The sequence below is a fragment of the Trachypithecus francoisi genome, unplaced genomic scaffold (genome assembly GCF_009764315.1).
Source record: "Trachypithecus francoisi isolate TF-2019V2 unplaced genomic scaffold, Tfra_2.0 Lachesis_group19, whole genome shotgun sequence".
NCBI classification, from domain to species: Eukaryota; Metazoa; Chordata; class Mammalia; order Primates; family Cercopithecidae; genus Trachypithecus; species Trachypithecus francoisi.
The window spans coordinates 49025312-49048265 of record NW_022681464.1 but is presented as its reverse complement, the minus strand read 5'-3'; the positions used below and the strand labels follow the sequence as shown (position 1 = coordinate 49048265).

At 40.5% G+C, this 22954-nt stretch overlaps 1 protein-coding gene across 10 annotated transcripts in view; it reads left to right on the top strand.

Moving 5' to 3' along the window:
* The window catches only part of ATP9B (ATPase phospholipid transporting 9B (putative)), a 295138-nt gene that overhangs the window by 73948 nt on the left and 198236 nt on the right, over positions 1–22954 (top strand). For 8 of the 10 annotated variants that reach the window (XM_033178489.1, XM_033178484.1, XM_033178483.1 and 5 more), the window contains one exon: positions 6099–6150. The exons of the other annotated variants lie outside the window; for them this stretch is intronic. In XM_033178489.1, the coding sequence (XP_033034380.1) occupies positions 6099–6150 (52 nt within the window). The remainder of the gene's footprint in view (positions 1–6098; positions 6151–22954) is intronic. 10 annotated transcript variants of the gene reach the window in all.

Genomic DNA, 22954 nt, shown 5'->3' with positions numbered 1-22954 from the left:
TGTAAAGAAGAGTAATACATCACATCCCAGTACAGGTTGTTCCAGGTATGTAAATGGGGTTCAGCATTCTAAAATCAAGCAATGTAATTTACCCTATCAACAGAATAAGGAAAAATCACGCAATCAGTTGTTGCAGGAAGATCATTTGACTTAACCCAACACTCATTCATGATAAAAACTTTGAGCAGGTTGGATTACAGGGGGAATAACCATATCTTGTTTAAAAAGAATCTACAAAAAAACCTGTAGTCAACATCATACTTAATGGTGTAGAACTGAATGCTGCCTCTCTGAGACTGGGGACAAGACAAGGATGTTTGCTGTTACTACTCTTATTCAATGGCACTTCTAGTCTGTAAGGCAAGAAAATAAAAGAGGGATTAGAAAAGAAATAAAAATGTCTCAATTTGCAGATGATATAACTATGTATACATGTACATAGATACATATACATATATGTTGAAAATCCCAACGGATCTATAGAAAATCTGGAACTAGTGAGTTCAACACGGTGTTGGGTTATAAGATCTATGCACAAATATGAACCTCATTTTTATATAATAGCAATGAACATGTGGGCACAGAAATTTAAAATGCAGTACTCTTACAGTCATTCTGTGAAAATGAAATCTATGCTGAAATTTACAATGTGTTGATAAAAGTAATTTAAGGAAACATATGTAAATAGACCCGTCTCTTTTCGATTGGAGCATTCTACATTTTAGTTTTCCCAGAATTGTTCTGTATGCTTAATACCATTCCTATAAAAATCTCAGCAGGGTTTTTTTTTTTCTTCTTATTTTTAAAGACATAGATAATCTTATTCTAAAATTAATTCGGAAAGGCACAGGTTGTGGAATAGCTAAACCAACTTTGACAAGGCAAAGTGGGAGGAATCATCCTTCTTGATGTTAAGGCATATTACATGGTTACATTAGTCAACACAGTGTGGAAGGAGGATAGAAACAAAAGTTAACAAAACATTATAGGGAAACCAGAATTAGACAAAGGTGAAAATGATTAAGTGGAGAAAAGGTAGCCTTCTCAAATGGGACTGGGCATCCAGAGGCCAAAAAAAAAAGGTCATGGACTCAGTGTAAAATGTGAAACTGCAAAACTTTTAGAAAAAAAAAATTTAGAATCTAGGGATTGGAAAATATTTCTTAGAATTGACACCACAAGGACAATGTGCCAAAGGAAAACTTGATAAATTGCATATCATTAAAATTAAAACTGTGTGCCTTGTGAAAAACCATGTGAATACAATGAAAATCTACAGATGGAGAAAATATTTGTAAACCATATATTTGACGAAGATTTCTATCTAGAATATATAAAAACTCCTAAAACTTAACATTAAAAAAAAAATTGAAATTAGAAAATGGGCAAAAGATTTCAAGAGACATTATGACAAAGATTTACAGATAGATAATAAGCACATGGGCCAGGCACGGTGGCTCACGCCTGTAATCCCAGCACTTTGGGAGGCCGAAGGGGGCGGATCACGAGGTCAAGAGATCGAGACCATCTTCGCCAACATGGTGAAACCCTGTCTCTACTGAAAATACAAAAAAATAGTTGGATGTGGTGGTGGGCACCTATAGTCTCAGCTGCTTGGGAGGCTGAGGCAGGAGAATCACTAGAACCCGGGAGGTGGAGGTTGCAGTGAACGGAGATTGAGCCACTGCACTCCAGCCTGGTGACAGAGCGAGACTCTATCTCAAAAATAAATAAATAAATAAAATAAAAACACATGAACAGGAATTCAACATCATTAGTCATCAGGAAATGCAAATTAAAACACAATGAAATATCAGTATGCATCTATCAGAACAGCTAAAATGAAAAAATGGTGACAGTACCAAATGTTGGAAACAATGTGAAGAATCGGATCACTTGTATATTGCTTGTGAAAATACGAATAATACAGTTATTCTGGAAAATCACTGGATTGTTTCTTTAAAAAAACTGTAGCCATCATACTACCCAACAGTTGCACTCCTGGATCTTTATCAGAGAAATGTTAAATTATGTTGATGCAAAAAACCTGTGCAGGAATGTCTATATCTACATTATTCACAGTAGCTCAATTCCAGAAAGTCTGTATATCCCAGGTGGGTGACTGGTCGGAGAAGCAGCTGTGTGTTCACGCTGTGGCATGCGGTGTTAGGAGAATACAGGGCTCCTTGCTCTTGTGGTGCCCCTGGTCCTGAGGGGAAGGAAAAAGAAACAAAAGTGTCCAGTAATTGTTTGAAATTATCTAGTTTGTTTAGGAGTGCTCCATAGAAAATAAGACAGAATAAGGACATAAAGAGTCTGAATATGAAATTAAAAAAAAAATACTTTTTAGGGCCGGGCATGATGACTCATACCTGTAATCCCAGCACTTCGGGAGGCCAAGGCAAGAGGATCACATAAAGCTAGGAATTTGAGACCAGCCTGGACAACATAGACCAAAGTTTAAAGAGTTAGCCAGGCACAGTGGCACATATCTGCTGTCCTAGCTACTTGGGAGGCTTAGTTGGGCCTAGGAATTCAAGGCTGCAGTGAAACGTGATCATTGTTGAAATATATTAGAGACCAAAGTAAATGTAAAGACATTTCATGCCCATGGTTAGAAGTATATGTTGTTCAAAAGGTGGTGTTCCCTAAATTGATCTATAGATTCAGCGTTAATCCCTCTCAAAATCCCAGTTGATGTCTTTGCAGAAATTGACAAGCTGATTGTGAAATTCACACGGCCATTGAAGGGACCCAGAATGGCCAAAACAATTTTGAAAAAGATGGACAAACTTTGAATATTTGTACTTCACTATTTCAAAACTTAATACAGATTTACAGTAATCAGCATTTACAGGAGCTAGCATTACATTGAGAATCCAGAAATAAACTCTGAAATTTATGGTTAATTGATTTTTGGCCAGAGTGCCTAGAAAATTTACCGAGGTGGGAGTGTGTTTGGATAGGCGCTTTTTTTGGCCCCATGTTCTTTATGAGATACATCCATGTTGTTGTGTGTAGTTGTTACCCACCCATTTTGGGGTTATATAGTATGGTTTTTATCTGTTTTCCTGTTGATGGGTTTTTAGGTTACATGTAAGTTTTGCCTATCATGAAGGATACTTTTGTGTCATATTTGACTATATTTCTTGGTGCACGCATCCACACGTTGCTGTTGCAGGTGTGCCTAGGAGTGGAGCTGCTGTGTTTTGGGTTATGCAGTTCCGCTGTGGTAGACCCTGCACATGGTTTTGCAAAGTGGTGTACCAAATTCTGCTCCAATCAGCAGTGCCTTGGCATATTTGCCAGCATGTGCATTTTCAGCCTTTTAAAGTTAGCGTTTCTGATATGTATGTAGAAGTGTGTTTTTGTTTTTTGTTTGTTTTTTTAATTAAGTTCTGGGGTACATGTGCAGAACGTGCAGGTTTGTTACATAGGTATAAACGTGTCATGGTGGTTTGCTGCACCCATCAACCCGTCATCTACATTAGGTATTTCTCCTGATGCTATCCCTCTCCTAGACCCAGAGTGAGCAGGCAACCTACAGAATGGGAGAAAATTTTTGCAATCTGTGCATCTGACAGAGGGCCAGTATCCAAAATCTACCAAGAATTTAAACAAATTTACAAGAAAAAAAACAACCCCATCAAAAAGTGGGCGAAGGATATGAACAGACACTTCTCAAAAGAAGACATTTATGCAGCCAACAAACATGAAAAAAAACATCATCACTGGTCGTTAGAGAAAAGCAAATCAAAACCACAATGAGATAGCATCTCACGCCCGTTAGAATAGTGATCATTAAAAAGTCAGGAAACAACAGATGCTGGAGAGGATGTGGAGAAATAGGAACACTTCTACACTGTTGGTGTGGGAGTGTAAATCAGTAGAAGTGGTTTTAATGCATATTTCTATGAAGTCTAATAAGATTCAGTACTTTTTCATATGATTTTGTGTGTGTCTGTCATGTGAGAAGCCTGCTAAAATCCCTTGGAATTTCTCTTCTGAGTTATATTTTCTTACCAGTTTGTGGACTTCTGTGTGTTCCGGTTTGGAGTCTTTTGTTAGTTATATATGCGTTGCAGTTATCTTCCTCTTCTTTCCTGGTAGGCTGTATTGAACAGAAATTCTTAAATTTAATGAAGTCTGCTATTAATCTTTTCATTTAAGGTTAGTTTTTTAAGACAATTTTAGTTGATGGTCTTTATAAGCATCTTTACCTCTCAAAAAGTCATGAAAATATTCTTGTCATGTTTGGTGACTGACAGTTCAGTGGGGAAAGAACTATTTTTTTTTTCTTTTAGATATTTTATTGTTTTGTCTTTCAGATTTAGAACTGTAATTCTAGGTAGATTTTTGTGTTTACATTGAAGTCGAGGTCAGGTATCGTCTCTCATCATCCCCTGACGGTACTGGGTTTTCTCAGCGCTATTGATTGAAAACACAATTATTTCCTCACTGATGGGCAGTTTCATCCCTATATATGTGGACCTATTTTTGGACATATGGTTTTGTATTGGTATAATCGTCTATCTTGGTGTAATCCCATCTTAACTACTCTAGTTTAATTTAGTTTTATTAGGTTGTACAGTTAATCCTCACATTTAATTTCTCTCAATAGTATTTTATAGTTTTTTGTGTAGAGGTCTTGCACATCTTTTATTGGTTTCATTCTAATATTAGTTATTTTCCTAGTGTTAGAAAGAAATAGCTCTATCCAATAACATAGCTTTGTTCAGCTTTAATGTGTTACGTGTTGACTGACAATCCATTTATTTACCAATTATTGTCCATTTATTTACCATGGGTAGGTAAGTCTTTACTTAGGTCTCAAAAATCATACATAATTCATTAGATTATGTGAATTATTCTTAGTACAATTATATATTTTTTCTTTAGACCGATATAGCTTTCCCAGTTGATAGAACATAATGATTAAATGTATGAATAGTGACTTGTAAAAGTTTGTGTATGTCATAAAATATCTTTTGAGTTTTTCTGTGTCATGAAAGAATATCTCACATCTGTGGGGTTTTGCTTGTTGGCTTGTTCAGTCATTGATTGACTCTTTCACATCTGTTAAGTGTTTTGGGTGTGGTGTGCTCTGTTTTGTGGGCATTGGAGGACCACAGTCCTCGCTTTCCAGGGCCATTTCGTCTCATGGGGAGGACGTAGTTATAAGGCGATACCTGCTGTATTACATGTACAGACTAACAGAGGCCACAGAAATGGCAATATTTAACGTTTTTTTCAGACATAAAGCTTTTTTTTTTTTGAGACAGGGTCTTGCTCTGCTGCCCAGGCTGAAGTGCAGTGGCATGAACATGCCTTACTGCAGCCTTGACCTTCCTGGTGCTCAAGCCATCCTCAACCCTCAGCCTCCCTAGTAGCTGAGACCGCAGGCATGCCACCACACCGGCTACTTTTTCAACTTTTTGTAGAGGTGGAGTTTTGCCATGTTGCCCTAGCTGGTCTCAAACTCCTGGGCTCAAGTGATCCTCCCATGATGGCCTTCCAAAGTGCTGGGATTACAGGCGTGAGCCACCATGCCTGGCTGACATGAAGCCTTTTTTTTTTAGATGGAGTCTCGCTCTGTCGCCCAGGCTGGAGTGCAGTGGTGCGATCTCGGCTCACTGCAAGCTCTGCCTCCTGGGTTCACGCCATTCTCCTGTCTCAGCCTCACGAGTAGTTGGGACTATAGGCACCTGCCAACCACGCCCGGCTAATTTTTTGCATTTTTTTAGTAGAGACGGGGTTTTACCATGTTGGCTAGGATGGTCTCGATCTCCTGACTTTCATGATCTGCCTGCCTCGGCCTCCCAAAGTGCTGGGATTACAGGCCTGAGCCACTGGACATGAAGCATTTTTAAAGTCACTACTACATACCAGTATATGATTCACTCATGGGAAAAAAATCTGAGCATTTCAACTAAAATGTGAATTAAAATATCAATTTTTTATATACAAATTGTGTTAGCTATTTCAGCAGAATTTTAATTATATTAGTTGTTTTCATAGCTATTTCTTCTTTGGAATGAAATTGTGTGAATTTATAAACCTGCATATAGATAATTAATCTTTTATAATGCTCTTTGCAGAATCAAAGAATTCCATCGGACATGGTGTTTCTTAGGACTTCAGAAAAAGCAGGTATTTTTACATTTAAAAAAACTTACCTAACTGTATATTATAATTGCAAAAACAAATTTACAAATATCTATACAAGCGAAAACTGTTTTCCTTACATTTTTAGTAGGCTGCAGCAATGAGGAATATTCTGTAGAAATGGTATTTTACTTTAAATATAAACACATGAAACCTCTGAAAAAAGAGTCCACATTTTCATATGAAGCTACTTTACAAAGAAAATACATGTACTCCAGTTACCTTGCTGATGATTTAGTATTTTCATAGTTTAATTTTCATTTTAAAAGGTAAAAGTAAAAATTATCCTGTAAAAATTTTCTTTGAATAATATATTGAATTCATTAACACCTAAATTATATTTAATAGTCAATATTTAAAAGGGTGTTTGCTGTGAAATATATTTGTTTAAAAATAATCCTATCAGGACCTATGTATCTGATGAGTGTTTTCATTCAAATTCATACTGACATCTAATTAAATGATGATGTTACTTAAAATTTGATGGCTATTTTGCATTTGCAGTTTTATTCAGCAATTCAGGAAATACTTGTTTACCACTTACTGTTAATATGTACCAGGCACTAATTGTTGCTTAAGATACAAACGGGAGCAACTGTTTTTTTTTTTTTTTTTTTTTTTTTTTTTTGAGACAGAGTCTGGCTGTGTCGCCCAGGCTGGAGTGCAGTGGCCGGATCTCAGCTCACTGCAAGCTCCGCCTCCCGGGTTTACGCCATTCTTCTGCCTCAGCCTCCCGAGTAGCTGGGACTACAGGCGCCTGCCACCTCACCCGGCTAGTTTTTTGTATTTTTTTAGTAGAGACGGGGTTTCACTGTGTTAGCCAGGATGGTCTCGATCTCCTGACCTCGTGATCCGCCCGTCTCGGCCTTCCAAAGTGCTGGGATTACAGGCTTGAGCCACCTTGCCCGGCCTCGGGAGCAACTTTTACAGTGTGGATGGTCTCAGTGGAAGTGCATCCATGGACAGTGATAATCCTGATTGTGTAGGTGCTGGACTCAGAAATGTTTGGGGCTGTGTGGGAACAGATAATTTTGCCTATTGAGTTGATGCAGACTTTGCAGAAAAAACGCTATTTGTATGACCTGAGCTTTCAAAAATATAAAGATGGAAAAGAGGTAATTGGATAGAAGCCTAGTGTGGCCAAATAGAAAAATTGTTGGAAATCGGGAAACCTGAGTTCGAATCACTTTGGCCAGTTTCTAGTTATGTGACCTTGCCAGGTGGGCACACGTTTTCATCATCTCTGAAATGAGGGAGGTATATCAAGTAACATCCAGAGTTTCTTTCTGCCCTACATTTCTGACATTTTTAATAAATGAACAGTAGTTTTTATAGGAAGCGAGGCATGTTACTATTTTTATTAGAAACTCAGCATATATCTTATTTCTAGTGTGATAACTGTAGAAAGGACTGTTAGATTTCAGAGTTGTTGATTTAATTTTTGTCTATAAACATACTTTTAGAAGTGACATTTTTGTCATGAGAAAGAAGAAAAGTGTTTTCTCTTTCTACCAGTTGTTGTTATGATTATTTACATTGTGAGATGAATTCTGCCATTAACAGGAGATCAGCTCTACCCAATAATCAAGTGACTTCTGTACACTTGATATGTTTATTTTATTATGTGTTGTTTCATGTGAGCTTTTATTTTCCCAACTGTGGCAGGGACTGGCTGGCTACTTTTCCAACCCATTTCTCTTTCCTGTTGGAAACACTGCTGGACTGCCTTTCCTGCCCAGTTAGCTGGTCCCATGTCACTGAACTCTGGCCAAAGGGGGAGAGCCAAAAGTCTGTATGCCACATCTAGCCCTGCAGCTAACCTCTCCTGCAGGCTCCTGCTCATCTCTTGCCCCTTGCTGGTTAGATGGCCATGACTAGGGCAGTCGTGGAAACTGCTTGTTAAAGATGCCAAAGCTTCCATCAGCCTGGTGTCCTGAATGAATGTGTGGAACAGAGCCCCTCCCCTTCCATTACCAAATGGACTGTATATGAAAGAGAAGTAAACTCCTATCGTTAAGCAGTTCCATTTGCAGGGTTAATCTTTTATGCTGGCTGGTGTTTCCTTAACTGATTTCTCATCCTAATTGCTCTTCATTCTGGAAGCCTTCTTATTAATTCTCTTTGCAAGTGGCGTTATTTGCTTTTGAAATGTTAATGTTTATATTTTAAAGCCATCATTTGCCAGTATCGTAGTAGAATGTGCTCTTTTTTCAAGTATTTCTGTTCTTCTTAACAATAGTGTAATAAGACCATTTAGGTGCTTTTACAGTCCAGTGGGTAGGCTGCCGTCATAGTTTGTCACATGTGAATGACTCACCTCGTAGTGTATTGCTTCACAGCACAGACGGCTGAGTGGGAGAACTCTGCAGGCCCTCCAGTCCCCAGAAAGGCTGAACTCCTCAACCACAGATGGAGGCCAGAATATATAACCCTTGATCACGGGCGTGTGGTCCTTCTGTGTGTTGCTGGATTTGATTTGCAACTGTTTTGTTAAGGCTGTTTTTGCATCTATTTTTAAAGGATGTATTGGACTGGGCACGTTGACTCACACCTGTAGTCCCAGCACTTTGGGAGGCCGAGGTGGGTGGATCACTTGAGGTCAGGAGTTCGAGACTAGCCTGGCCAACATGGCAAAACCCCATCTCTACTAAAATATGCATGTGTGTATATATATATATATATATATATATGCAGAAATTAGCCAGTCGTGGTGACACAGGCATGTAATTCTAGCTACTCAGGACGCTGAAGCAGGAGAATCACTGGAACCTGGGAGGCAGAAGTTGCAGTGAGCCGAGTTTGCGCTACTGCACTCCAGCCTGGGTGACGAGAGTGCAACTCTGTCTTCACAAACAAAAAAATATGTATTGATGTACAGTGTTTTTTTTTTTTTCTTTTTCTTGTGTTATTTTTGTTTTGGTGTCAGGGTAATACTGGCCTCAGTGGAATGAGTTAAGGAAGTGATCTTTCTTCTATTTTTTGGAAGAGTTTGTGAAGAATTATTAATTCTTTGTTAAGTGTTTGATAGAATTCACCCATGAAACCCTCTGGGACTGGACTCTGATTTTTAAAAAATTTCTAATTCAGTTTCTTTACTTGTTACAGGATTATTCAGATTATCTGTAGACCCAGTCAGTTTTGGTAGTTTGTGTCTTTTTCATAATTTGTCCACTTTATCTAGGTTATCTAATTTGTTGCCATGCAGTTGTTTTTAGGATCTCCTTACAGTCCTTTTTGTTTCTGTCATGTTGATAGTCATCTACCCTCCTTTGTTCCTAGTAACTCTTTTGAACTCCTCTCTTTTTTTCTTGGTCACTCTAGCTTAAAGGTTTGTCAATCTTGTTGATCTTTTAAAATATCCAGCTTTTGGTTTTAATGATTTTTCATACTTGTTTTTCTGTTCTTTATTTCATTTATTGGTTTCTGTTTTTATTGTTTTCTTCTTTCCGCTTGTTTTCTGTTCAGTTTAGTCTTCTTTTTGTAGTTTAAGGTGGAAAGTTAGATTATTTACTTGAGGGTCTTTTTTAGTACAGGTGTTTATAACGACACATTTCCATCTAAGTCCTGCTTTTGCTGTATTTCATGAGATTTGGCCATACATCTCAAAATTAATTTCTAATTTCCCTTGTGATTTTTTCCTTGATTCATTGCTTATTTATTTTTAGTTTTTATTTATTTATTTTTTTTTTGTAGAGACAGGGTCTTGTTTTGTTACCCAGGCTGGAGTGCAGTGACATGATTATAGTTCACTATGATGATCACTGTAACTTTGAACCCCTGGACTCAAGCAGTTCTCCTGCCTCGGCCTCCCAGGTAGCTAGCAATACAGGCACACACCACCACATCTGGGTAATTTTTAAATTTGGTTGTAGCGACAGGCTATGTCTGTTGCTGTGTTGCCCAGGCTGGTCTTGACTTCCTGGCCTCACGTGATCCTCCCACCTTAGCCTCCCAAAGCACTGGGATTACAGGTATGGAGTCACCTTATCTGGCCTGATTCATTGTTTGTTTATTAATGACTATGAATTTCTACATATGTATACATTTTCTACATTTCCTTCTGTTACTGATTTCTACTTTCATTCCATTGTAGTTGGAGAATGTACTTTATATGATTTCTATCCTTTGAAGTTTATTTACATTTGTGAAAAATGTCCTAACATATTGGGTATCCTTGAGAATATTCTGTATGCACTTGAGGAAAATCTACGTTCTGTTCCTGTTGAGTGGAATGTTCCATAGATTTTTGTTCTAGTTGGTCTGCATCTTTGTTCAAATCTTTTTTCGTTCATCTTCTGTCTGGTTGTCCTATCCATTATTGAAAGCGGAGTACTGAAGTTTGTCACTCTTTCTCTGTTTTTCCTTCTATTCTGTCAGATTTTGATTCATGTATTTGAAGTTCTGCTGTTAGATGTAAATATATTAGTGTTTGCTAGGCAGATTGACCCTTTTATCATTATAAAATGTCTTCAGCCATGCCACCTCTCTTTTGGTTACTGTTTGCACCTTTTTTCTGTTGTCATGCTTTCTACCTATTTGTGTCTTTGAACGCGGAGTATGTGTCTTGTAGACAGTATGTAATTGCATCATGATTTTTCATTTGTTCTGTCAATCCGTAATCAGCTTTATTTAGGAAAATTCACATCCAATAAAATGTATCCATTTATAATCTTAGCAGGTTTGTACACTTGCTAATTATTGTTATTCTCAAGCTCCCTTTGCCTTGTTGTCCTGCCTGATCAGCCCTACAGCCCTACCTCAGTCCCTCCAGTGTCTCTTCTCTCATACCTGGCTGTAGAGCTCCAGCTGAGAAGGCCACACAGGCATCTGACTGGAGCTCTGTGAATCAGTAGAGTTCACTGTGTACCCCACAGTGTTCCTGTTGACTAGGCCTGTTCTTGAAGGTGGCTTATTCCGACTTTCTCAGTGTTTCTCCTGCCTGCCTTTACCACCTGTTCCTTCACTCTCAGCCATCAACCCTCCTCTCAGCTCCACCGCTTTCAACTACATCTCCATTGCCTTCTTCCTGTAGGCATTGAAAAATGTCTCTACCCAGTCACCAAAGACCACCCCCCACCCCCAGTGACACGACGCAGCTGTCTAGCTACCATCCTGTCTCTGTCCTTTGCTTTGCAGCCAAACCTTTTGAATAAGATGTTTTTCGTCATGACCTCACCCTACACCCCCTTTCTCCGTGAAATTTAAATGGTGTTTCTCAGGATTCTGTCCTAAGCACGCCTACGTTTGTGATGTACATGTTCTTCCTGGGAAACTGTAACTTCATTCATGGCTTTATATCATCTGATTATACACCAGAGCCTGATGGGTTGTAGGTGGCACACTCAAAAGTTTCCATCGGTCTCTGCATGTTGATTGGAGCCTTTAATCCATTTCTATTTAATGTAATTATTGATAAGGCAGAATTTACATCTGCAATTTTGCTGTTTGTTTTCTGTGTGTCTTGTGATATTTTTGTGTGTCTTTGTAGCTCCATTACTGCCTTCTTTTGTTTTAAATATTTTCTAACGTGATGTTTTAATTCCTCATCATTTCTATTGTAATGTACTTAAAAAACTATTTTGTTAGTGGTTGCACCAGAGATTTTAACTAACACAACTCACTCTTAACTAGGTTTAGTGTTTTTGTTGAGTAAATGCTACTGGAATTCTTTCAAGTCTAGTTATTTTCCAGAGTTCTGAAACAGTTGCTTTTGATAATTTTCACTAGTCTTCTCATTGCAGTTATACAGAAGTATATTTTCAGAGGTTTTTATACTGCCATCCCTGCTTACTTCACCTACTTATTTATTTATTTGTCCTGTTTTACAAATGTGTATCCAGTGTAATGAATAACAAAATGCTTTGATTTGGGAGATGCTATTGTATTAATTGCCCTTTTAACAATTATGATAGAAATATATGGAAGATACTATTCCAAATATGAAAACAGTTTTGAGTAATTTAAGAGGAAAAGATTATGTAGATTGTGTTAGAAGATAAATTATGAACAAAGTCAAGCACTTTAAAGCTGAAAGGGTGTTTGGAAATGTTCACTTTTCAGAAGAGGAATCTGAGGGCTGGAGAATGTAAATACCTTGCTTAACATTATATGACTAATAGCAATTTTATGGGTTTTTGTTTTTTTGTTTTTGTTTTTTCTCTTTTTGGAGGAGGTCTTGCTTTGTCACCCAGGCTGGAGTGCAGTGGTGCGATCTTGGCTCACTGCAGCCTCTGCCTCCCGAGTTCCAGCGATTCTCCTGCCTCAGCCTCCTTAGTAGCTAGGACTCCAGGCACGCCACCATGCCTGGCTGATTTTTGTATTTTTAGTAGAGATGGGATTTTACCACATTGACCAGGCTGGTCTTGTACTGCTGACCTCAAGCGATCCACCTACCTCGGCTTCCCAAAGTGCTGGGATTATAGGTGTAAACCACCGAGTCCGACCACTAATAGCAATTTTGGAAATTCTTCCTCAGCCTCTTAAAAATCTTTTCACTGCATCATTTTTAAGCCATAGTAAGACAGTAAAACATAAATGGAGTAGTAGAACATTACTCAAATGAGATACTCTTTTGTGTTAACCTTGGATAAATAACACTTTCAAATTGATGATATTTTAAAACATTCCTCTCTAATTTTGTCTTACATTCCACATTGTAGGGAGAATCACTCTTTGTAGTGGAGTGATATTTAATATTTTGAACGTCGTGGATCCCTTTGAGAATCTTAAGAATTATCACCTCTTTCCTCAGAAAAATGTATACAGTGCACACGTACACTAGATTTTTTATTGTTTACATATCCCTGGAAGATTATTGATGGGTTCAAGTTAAGACCCTGCTGTAATTTGTTTTAACCTATGCTTCTATTTTCATCCTCAGTTTTATTTTTTCTGTCAAATTTAAATTGTTAAAATAGTAGTTACTCAAATGCACATATTAAGAAGTCAGGGCCGGGCGCGGTGGCTCACACCTGTAAATCCAACACTTTGGGAGGCCAAGATGGGCGGATCACGAGGTCAGGAGATCGAGACCATCCTGGCGAACACAGTGAAACCCCGTCTCTACTAAAAATACAAAAAATTAGCCGGACGCAGTGGCAGACGCCTGTAGTCCCAGCTACTTGGGAGACTGAGGCAGGAGAATGGCGTGAACCCGGGAGGCGGAGCTTACAGTGAGCTGAGATCCAGCCAGTGCACTCCAACCTGGGCAACAGCACGAGACTCCATCTCAAAAAAAAAAAAAAAGAAGTCAGGTTGTTTTTTCATGCTATTTTTCTTCTCCTTATAAAATAGACTAAAGAGCTTTCAAGCTATATAAAATTTGTGTTATAATATTGCTTTCAAGAATTCTTAGCTTTAGAAATTGTGTGATTTTTAAGTAATTAAAGTTTTCTTATTGCCTACTTGTTTTCAGTAGACTATAAATGTACTGAAGTTTTGTATCTGCTAACACTTTTAATACTGTTTTATTGCTTTTTAGTTTTGGTTTGAAAAAAATCTGATAATACATTGTTATTATAATAAGAACATTTTGAATCTTAGATATGATAGAAATCCTAAGTGTTAATATATGCAGCGTATCCCAGCTTAAACACTGGCAGCTGGGTGCTTGTCAGTACAGCATGGCAGGTTGCTTATGGCATCATATTGACTGTGTATTAACACAGAGTAATCTGTTGGACTGTGAGCTGATTGTTTAGAATGTAAATGAAGCTGTTGATGGATCTGGTGACTGATGGCTTAAATTCCAATTAATCAATTGCTTCATCACTTTCTTAATTCAGATTAAATATCTCCAGAGTGCACACAATTCTTTTAGTGGTATTAAGAGAAATTAATGCTTTAGAACTAATTTCATCAATCTCTTATAAATGCCAATATCTTTTTCACTTGTCTCCTAAGTGATGACATTATACTTTAAGTGTTTGGGACATATTATAGTACCTCAGCTGTCACTTGTTAGTGAGACGGGGGGTGGTTAAATGACACTGTACTCATCCACATGATCTCTGTAGTGCTATTCATCTTACTACCAGCTTGAAAATTTCATGCCGAGTCATTAAATCATATAAATGATTTAAAAATTAAGTTTAATGGCAGACGATCTGGTGTTGTAAATGCAAAGTCAATGCCTATCTTTCTTTTGTTGGCCCATCTCTTTCAGAGCTATTGGATTTGTGAGCTGTTGTAGGAAGTCTGCTAATATTACAGGGTGACTTGTGCGATATGACAGACTCGTGCTCCGATGATGTCCCCTCAGTTTCTTCAGCACACTTGATGCATCCTCCTGTGTGACACATACACGAGTTGATCTTAATTTAATTGTCATTAAGCCTGTCCTTTCCTGTCGACTGTTGTCAATTGTATAAAATAAAATCAAGTATTCATAAGCAGTCTGTAATAGGATATAAGCAGACCAATTTAATAATACGTGTTTTGCTGAGCCTTAACTGGCGTCAGTTGTAGCGAGTGCTTTCTGTTAAAAAATTATTAGATGCAGTTCTTGTGAAACAAGTCAAACTGGCCATACTTCTGATTTGCTAGAGTTCATTCTTTCTCTCTCTAAATCACGTCAGTTACTGCAAGGTTAGTATTTTTAACTGTACTTAACTTGAGTAACAGTGATAACATGTCGTTTTTCTTCTAAGTTTAAAAAATAGCATATGATTTAACATGAGGCATGTCTTTTTTCTTTAAACAAAGGCAGCTATTTTTTCAGTGTTTAATAAGTTTACAGAAATTTAGATATTTATTTCACTTTTAGAAACACAGAATGCGGGAAATTTATGAGACTCCAGAGATTCTCACTTGTTTTTTCTTTATGTAATAGAAAATCTAGAGCAGAGTGAATGGCACTCTGGCATCTCACAGATGTGTCAGATAGAGTCTAGAATCCAATCCATTTTATGTTACTTTTATATTTTATATCAGAATATTCACACATACATAAAGGGGAAAATTCAATCTAGAAAAAATACCGTAACTTTGAAGTAATATGCGCTGCAGACTTTCATGTACTGCTTCTTAGCTGAAACCAGTGAGCTTGTGCAACATATTTTTTTATAATTCTTTTGACAGATCCATAACACGGTTTATTTAAATATATCCTTGTGTGTGTGTGTGTGTGTGTGTGTGTGTATATATACACGTGTATAAGTATATGTCTTTAAAATCTTTAGAATTAACCTTAATTGTTCAGTTATTTAACTTTAGGAATACTCTTTTTAATATTTTTATATTTTATTTTTGTATTTTATTTCATACACACACACACACGGAGAGAGAGAGAGAGAAAGAGAGAGAGAGAAACAGAGACAAAGTCTCACTCTGTCACCCAGGCTGGAGTGCTGTGGCTTAATCATAGCTCACTGCAGTCTCGAACTCCTGGGCTCAAGTGATCCTTCCACCTCAGTTTCCCGGCTGGGACTACAGGTGCTCGCCACCATGCACTCATTTTTTATTTTTTATTTTTTGTAGAGATGGGGTTTTGCCATGTTGCCCAAGCTGGTCTTGCACTTCTGGGCCCAAGCCATTCTCATGTCGTGGCCTCCTAAAGTGTTGGGGTTACAGGCGTGAGCCACTGTGCCCTGTAATCAGATGACATTGTCTCAGATATAACTTTAATTGATAATGCTGATAACTGGAGAATTTTTTCATGGCTCTTGATCTTTTTGTGCCTCAGACAAGTGGGTTAATGTCTCTGTATTTCTCAGATTCCATTTTAACAATGATAATTCCCATAGTACGGGGTAGTTAAAAGGATTAAAAATAAAATTGGTGGGGTGAATACATAGATAGGGTACTTTTAGGCGCTGAGTTGCTGGAAGCTACAATTAGTTGAAAATGTATCAGCTAGCAGAGAAAAAATGTTTAATACTTGTGTAGAGTAAGAGACCTCAAGAATACTCAGTAGCAGGCGGAAATACTTCTAGGAGGTTCGGGGGTAGGGAAAGGAGGGTGTTATGGATGTAGATTTGCATGGACATTTCAGTTGTAGAATGTTCTGTGGAAAGGGTAGGCTGGACTAAGCTATGTGAAGATCTGTTCTTACATAATCAAATGATTTCTCCAAATTTGAGAAACAAGTAGGTACCATGATATGAGTTCCCAGTATACGACACTCATGACAGGCTTTCACGTATTTTCCATGAAATTTTACAACATAACTTCAGGGTAAGTCTTATACAGATAAAAAAACCCTGAGGTCTAACAAGTCAAGTTACTTGAAATTCAGGGGCATTGAGTAGTCAGTTACAGGGCTGGTGTTCAGCTTCTGACTCTCAGGCTCTGCCTTCTCTGTTATGCCAGCTTTGGGATGGAAGCCTCCAGAGCAGGCATTCTCAGCTCTGTCTAGCACTCTTGGTGCTTTGGGCCCAATATGTCTTTGCCGTGGTGGGCGGGTCTGTCTTCTGCACTGTTGGGTGTTGAGAATATTCTTGTCCTCATTCCACCAGAAGCAGTAGCATTCCCCTAACTTCCTTTCCAGTTGTGAAAACCAACAGTGTCTCTCTAAGTTGCCAAATGTAAATTGTCCCTAGTTGAAAAACTATGGAGGGCTTTTCATCCATTGAAGAGAATCTCTAAAATTAACCGTAATTGTTCAGTTATTTACCTTTAGGAATACTTGTTTTAATATTTTTCAGAGACCTTCTTTCTCAGTGAGAACAGATTGAGTCTACAGAAATTGAGCCACGGCCTATTATCTTCATCTGTACCCCAACTCCGTGTGCAGGAAGCTCTACTCTAAGCCTGTGCAGCCAGAAAGTCAGGAGCTCTGTCTTCTGCACTTCCTAGGCTACGGCTACAGCCCCACCCAGGAAGGCCTGGCCATGGCTCTTATTTTCCCCAGACTCATGTGGCAGAAGCCCAATTCCTGACAGACTTGGCCTAGGGCACTAACGTCAAGTAACCTAAAGTGGACTAGATTCTAGACTCTACCTGGGCTCCTGAGCATTCTAGCCCAGTGAGTCCCAGCCCCAGCAACTTGTAAGGCAGAGCTGACAGTGCTGGAGGGGCTACACCACAACCCCATCCCCAGGGTCCACTTGATGACCTGAGTGTCACTCCTGGTAGAGCTGGCTGCTGTCCTGTCCCCAATTCCAGTGCCGTTCTCCAGAGTGAGAGACAGGTCCTAAGGACTCTGAGTGCCCAGGGTGAGAGAGAGGTCCTAAGGACTGAAATGTCTGCAGCTTTACCTACAGACTTTGTTTGAAAAATATCCTGGCAGAGTTCATTTCTGAGGATGTTGTTGAGAACACTGGAGAGCTTGGTGGTCACCATTTCGGAGGGCAGAAACAGCAACCCAGCCAGAAGCTTCTTGGAGAGCACTGGATCCCACCTATCCTGGGGCCGGGAGGCTGTGTGCATGTGCTGGGCGCTCTCAGAAGCAGCTGCAGTGGCACTCGGGGCAAATGTGAAAGGACTCTCTGGGTGATGAACAGCCCTCCATGATGCGAGAGCTCACCGACCCAAGGGGCTTATCTACAACCTCTGAGCTGGCCAAATGATACATGGTCCTCTGTCCCCAAGGTGAGTCTTACAATGCTGAACTTACACATGACATTCACAGGCATCCCTGTCAGTCTGGAAGATGGTTTGCTCACCCAAGGTGATGGTCTCAGGAGTCAATGGAGGACACCTTCAAGCCACCCATCCACCCATCCCTGACTGAACACGGGCAAAGTCATGAACTCCCTGAATTGTGGGAGGTCTCCAAGCCACACACAGCCAGTGATGAAGCATGGAAGTCCAACTAGCTGAGCCAGCCTGAGCACCACCTTTTGTCACAGGATCTTTGGGGTGTCACTTTTCCAGCCAGAAACCTCTATGGCCCGTGGCGCCTTTGTCTGAGTTTTGCTCAGGCCCGCTGGGCTCATTCTGCCTACTTGGCTCAGCAGGCTTTGTTCAGCTTGTGCTGCCGGCCCGGATCCCACGCCTGCTGAGGGCGACCCAGGAACAGAGCGGCAAGAGGTGTGTGAGCGAGCATGGGGTCTAGCCACTGCTCACAGCCAAGCATGCCGACTGTGGCAGGGCAGGCAGCTCCAGGAGCTGGCTGTGTGTGAGGCTGTGGCTGAACCATGCGCTCCGTAAGCGGCTTCCACTGCGGGCACCAGGAAACGTGGCCCCAGGAGGCTTGGAGACACTAAGAACCGCAGAGCCCCAAAGAGGACGTCACAGCCCTGGTTCAGTGAGCCATTAGGTCTGGGCTCTCTGAGGGCCACAGCTCTTGTGTCCTTCTCATTGCTTGCAATATGGCGAGTGGCAGGGTGTGTTTCAGCCCTGTTTGTGTTACAGCTCTTTCATTCCCGCCATTCAGCTGGTCCTAAGTTCTTGTCCCGCATCCAGGAAGAACAAGGTATATGGACAACTGGAGGGTAAGCAAAGCAAATAGGTGCTTTATTGAGCCACAGTGCAGCTCTCAGGAGACCCTAAGTGGGTAGCTGCTCTCCACAGGCAGGTCGTCACGATGATTGCAGCTCTTAGTGGAGAGGAGACCTGGAGTAGGTAGCTCCTATCAGCAGGCAGGTCGTCCCATTGAGTGTGCATCCCCCAGCGGAGAGGGGACCTGGAGTGGGTAGTTTCTCTCCGCAGGCACGTTGGCTCGTGGAGTGTGCAGCCCTCAGCGTAGAGAGGACCTGGAGTGGGTAGCTCCTTCCCACAGCTGGTAGTCCCAATTTCTGAGTGAGTCTGGCTGAAACTGGCGATTTTTATGGACTCAGACAGGAGGAGGTGCGTGCTGATTGGTCCATGGACAGCCATGGGCGGGCCTGGAAACAGCACTATCTGATTGGCTGTATGGTCGTCAATGAAGTCCTCGCTCCCGGCAGTGGACTTCACTGGGAACGGGCAGCCCGGCCCCCAGCCTTCAGGTGGTTCCTGGCTTGAAGGTGGGTTTTCACAGGGGACCTGCCCGTTTTTGCCCAGGAACTTGTCTGACTCCCACCATCAACATGCCATGTATGGCGCCCAGGCTGTCTGTCCCAAGGGGTGCCTGCAGGCCTGCCCGGAGCCACTCTCCCACGCTTGATGGCGTCCAAAGTCTGGAGGGTGCCGAGCCGGCAGACTGCCGGGCATGTCAGCACTGCCCCGAGCACATGCATACCTGCCAACTCGGAAGGGGATGGAGATCCTCCCAGCTCCGTGGAGCATACAGCCCTGGGCACGCCTCCCTCGCTGCAGCTGGCGTCTTCGCAGCCTCCCCTCTAGAGGGGCCACTGCTGCCATCACACTGATCAGAAAGTGGTTTACCTGGAGCCAGGAGCAACCTCCGGAAAGCCAAGAAAAATAGAAGGAGACTTGGCCATGGTAGTTCAGCCTGGCGACTGCAGAGTCTGAGCAGGGGGTCCGTGGCTGCATCCTGCAGGGGGATAGATTTCCTAGTAGTAGTTCAGCCCAGGGAATATAAAAATAAACAAATGACTGAAACAACAAACAACCCAAGTGCGGTTTTATTTTTTGTTTTTTTTTTTGACATTTGTGTATTGCAGTTGCAGCTGTTCCGTAAGTCAACTCTTGGTTGAAGTGCTGAGGTGGGGGACTGAGCTATGTGTTCTTGTATAACGGGTTTGGAGTTAGATGGACCTAATCATGGCACTCTTCACTCACTTGGGAGACCTTGGGGTACTTTACCTCTGAGCCTAAAATAGGGACAGTTTTTCCTTCTGTCTCACAGGACATCAGATATTGTATATAGGCCCATGACTGGCAGCTCGTAAGTAGATGCTTAGTGAATTTTAGTAACCTTCCCCTTTTTTGGGGGAGAAAGAAGTGACTCTCCAGTAGACATGTATAACTCCATACATTTTTCGAAGAAGGGGTAGCGGTGGGCAAGTTTGGAGTACAGTATGGAATAAATTCCATGACTCCTTCCTTAATTTGGAGTGCTATGTCTATTTCTCCCCTGAGAGTCTTTGGGAGGTATTTTCTAAATGAGCCAAGCCACCAGTGTGTGTGCGTGTCTTAAATCTCTCCCATGGCTCATTCTTCTCCTTGCCACATTTTCCCTGTCCTTCTCTCTCCTCCTCTCCGCCCTTGTTGTTCTCTCTGATCTTGACCCTTTGGCCTTTGAGGTTCCTGACAGAAAAGACCATGATGCTTGCAGAGGCAACATATTTGCAGAGGCAGCGTCCTGCCGCGTTGAGACTTTGAGAAGACCTGATACAGGCTGTTGTTGGTCACCTACTTCCTGTACGGTGGAGGCGTTTTCCCATGACGGGTCCCTCAGGGGCTTCCACCTGTCTCTGGAATGGGACTTTCCCTGTCTTCCAAATGGTGAACAGTGAGTTCTCTTGGTGATTTCTGAGGCTAGGCTATTTGTATGCTCAACCCCATACTATTAATAGGTCCTTCTAGAACCTCTTATTTTCTCTTTCGCGTTTGTTTGCCTGTCTTTACTTGTTAGACTGTCACCTAACACTGTTAAGGTCAGTAGGAAACTTGGTAACCAGAGTAATGCTTTCAGTATAGTAGGTGTTCAGTAAATATTGGTGAAATATGTGAGAGCATGCTGTGTGTCACCTGTGCTGGACTGTGGGAAAGCCACGAGTCTTCACCCGGAGTTTCTGGACTTGGCGTTCCCACGGAGTGTTTCTGGACATTTCCTGTAAAATCTTCATCAAGTCTTCGTTAACTTTCTTCAAGATAAAAGTAAACCTTTCCTTAACATACCTTTTCTTAACCATTATTTAGTTATTTATTTGTTGTTTTAATTATGAGTACTTAATAGTATTAGTTTAGCCATTTTGAATTATTGTGACCACTATATCATAGTATTTCAGCTGCTTTATGCATTAGGTGATCTTCATCAGACTTTATTAGATCTATAAAAGCTTAGTTATTTCTGTGGGAAAAATGTTTCCTGAGTGCTAAATGACTTAGAAATGACCACAATCAGAAGTTTTAGGCTGTTTGCTACATGGTTGCAACCTCTAAGCAGTGAGGAACTTTGAAAGGCCGTTCACCTATTTTTTCCTTCTAACAGTAAATTACAAAGTTATCTTAGGACTTCCAGCAAAGTTACAAAATTGCCTTACAACTCCCCAGTACTTAAAGTCATACTGTCATTACTGTAATGTTACTGTGTAAGAACCTTTTATTTAATGCTTCGTTTTGCTGTGGTGATCACTTGCAAGCTGACTGAGCTCAGACTGTCTCTTCCTCTGGACAGAGGGAAAGGCCAGGAGCTCTGTTATGGCTGACCTTGGCTGCCAAGGTAGGGAGGAGCTGCAGCCCGCCAGTAACTTTCATGCACTGGCTCTGTCAGATGAGCACAAGCTCATGTCAGGAACTCCCCAGAGCCACCCTGGGCCTGGGTGGCATCGTTTCCTCGTGTGATTCTGAATGAAATTGATGAATGGGAGCAAACACTGATATTCTCCTAGAATGGCAGTGGGAGCCAAGAACAACTGAGATGAGACTCCTCCTCTGTAGCTGTTGAAATGGTTACAGTGTGCTTCCTGTAGTGCAAGACCTCGAGGTTAAGTCTAGTTACTTGCATTATTTATCTCTTTATTGCAAACACCAGATGTTTGAGTCATACTTTTAGGTTGATATTTATTTAATCTAAATGTGTTTTTAAAACAGATTTTTAATCTCTGGGTTTATAATATGATTTTTATGCCATTCTTTAGAATTTGTTTGGGAAAGCATCTTAACGTATTTTTTAGGTTTCTGGAATCAAGTTTTAGATTGTGTTGGAATTGTTGTTTCTGAGTTTAAACATTTCCATCAGTTGCTGGAAAGGCTGGTGTGTGAAGACCCCCTTCTGGTCCAGTGTAGTGTCAGAGGTCTCTCTCCTACATGTCAGATTAGTTCGTCTGCTGAGCTGCTTGTTTATAAGCATTAGCCAGTATAATACTGAGTTCTGAAAACTAGACCTTACCTGATTGTGACCCCAAATTTATTCAGTCTATTAAGTTGTAGTCACTAAAACACATAGTACTTATTGCCCGAATCTTGGCTTTCAAAATTTGGAGGAAAAACCGTTTTCTTCCCTGGTTTCTTGTTTTTGCCTTGGCTGTGCAGTGCAGCTATACATGGTATGCTTCAGAATCTTTCTAGATTTTCTCAAGTTGTACGTGAAAGATTGTTTGCCAATGAGCATATTTCGTTTAGTCTAACTGATGCCACCTTCTCCCTATAGTGTTAAGTAACTTTGTTACTTAAAAACAGAATTAAAATTCAAGATTTGAAAGTATATTTGAAATATTTGAAACTTGATAGAGCTTTTTTATTAAAAATCTATTTTTAAAAATCTACATATTATTTAAATCTGATTGTTGCTTCAGTGCCATTGTAGTATATTAGCACTGTTGAAATTTTGTTCATTTCCAAAATTTAAGACTGTTCATGTTTGAGAAAGGGTGTTATGGAGCAATTCACTTGTCAAATGTGAATATTTTTATACCAGTATAGTTGAGTTATATAGATACGTATTAATAGGAAAGATAGATTGCAGTTGTATTGGCAGCCTAAATTGAGAGCTTTAATTTGCCATTTAAAACTTACTCCTAGAGTGAACAACACCTTTTTAAAAAATATGTTTTACATTGAAATAATTAATGACTCCTGGGAAGTTGCAGAGATAGTACAGGGAGACCCCGTGTGTCCCCTTCACCCAGATTCCTCCAGTGGTTGACAACTTACCTGTAGTAGAATATCAGACCAGGATGTTGACACTGGTACAGTGTGTGCACGTAAGGCTGTGTTATTTCATCTTGGGTGTGGGTTCCTGTCACTACCAATGCAGTCAAGGTGTAGAACTGTTGCACTACCCTGAGGATCTCCCTTA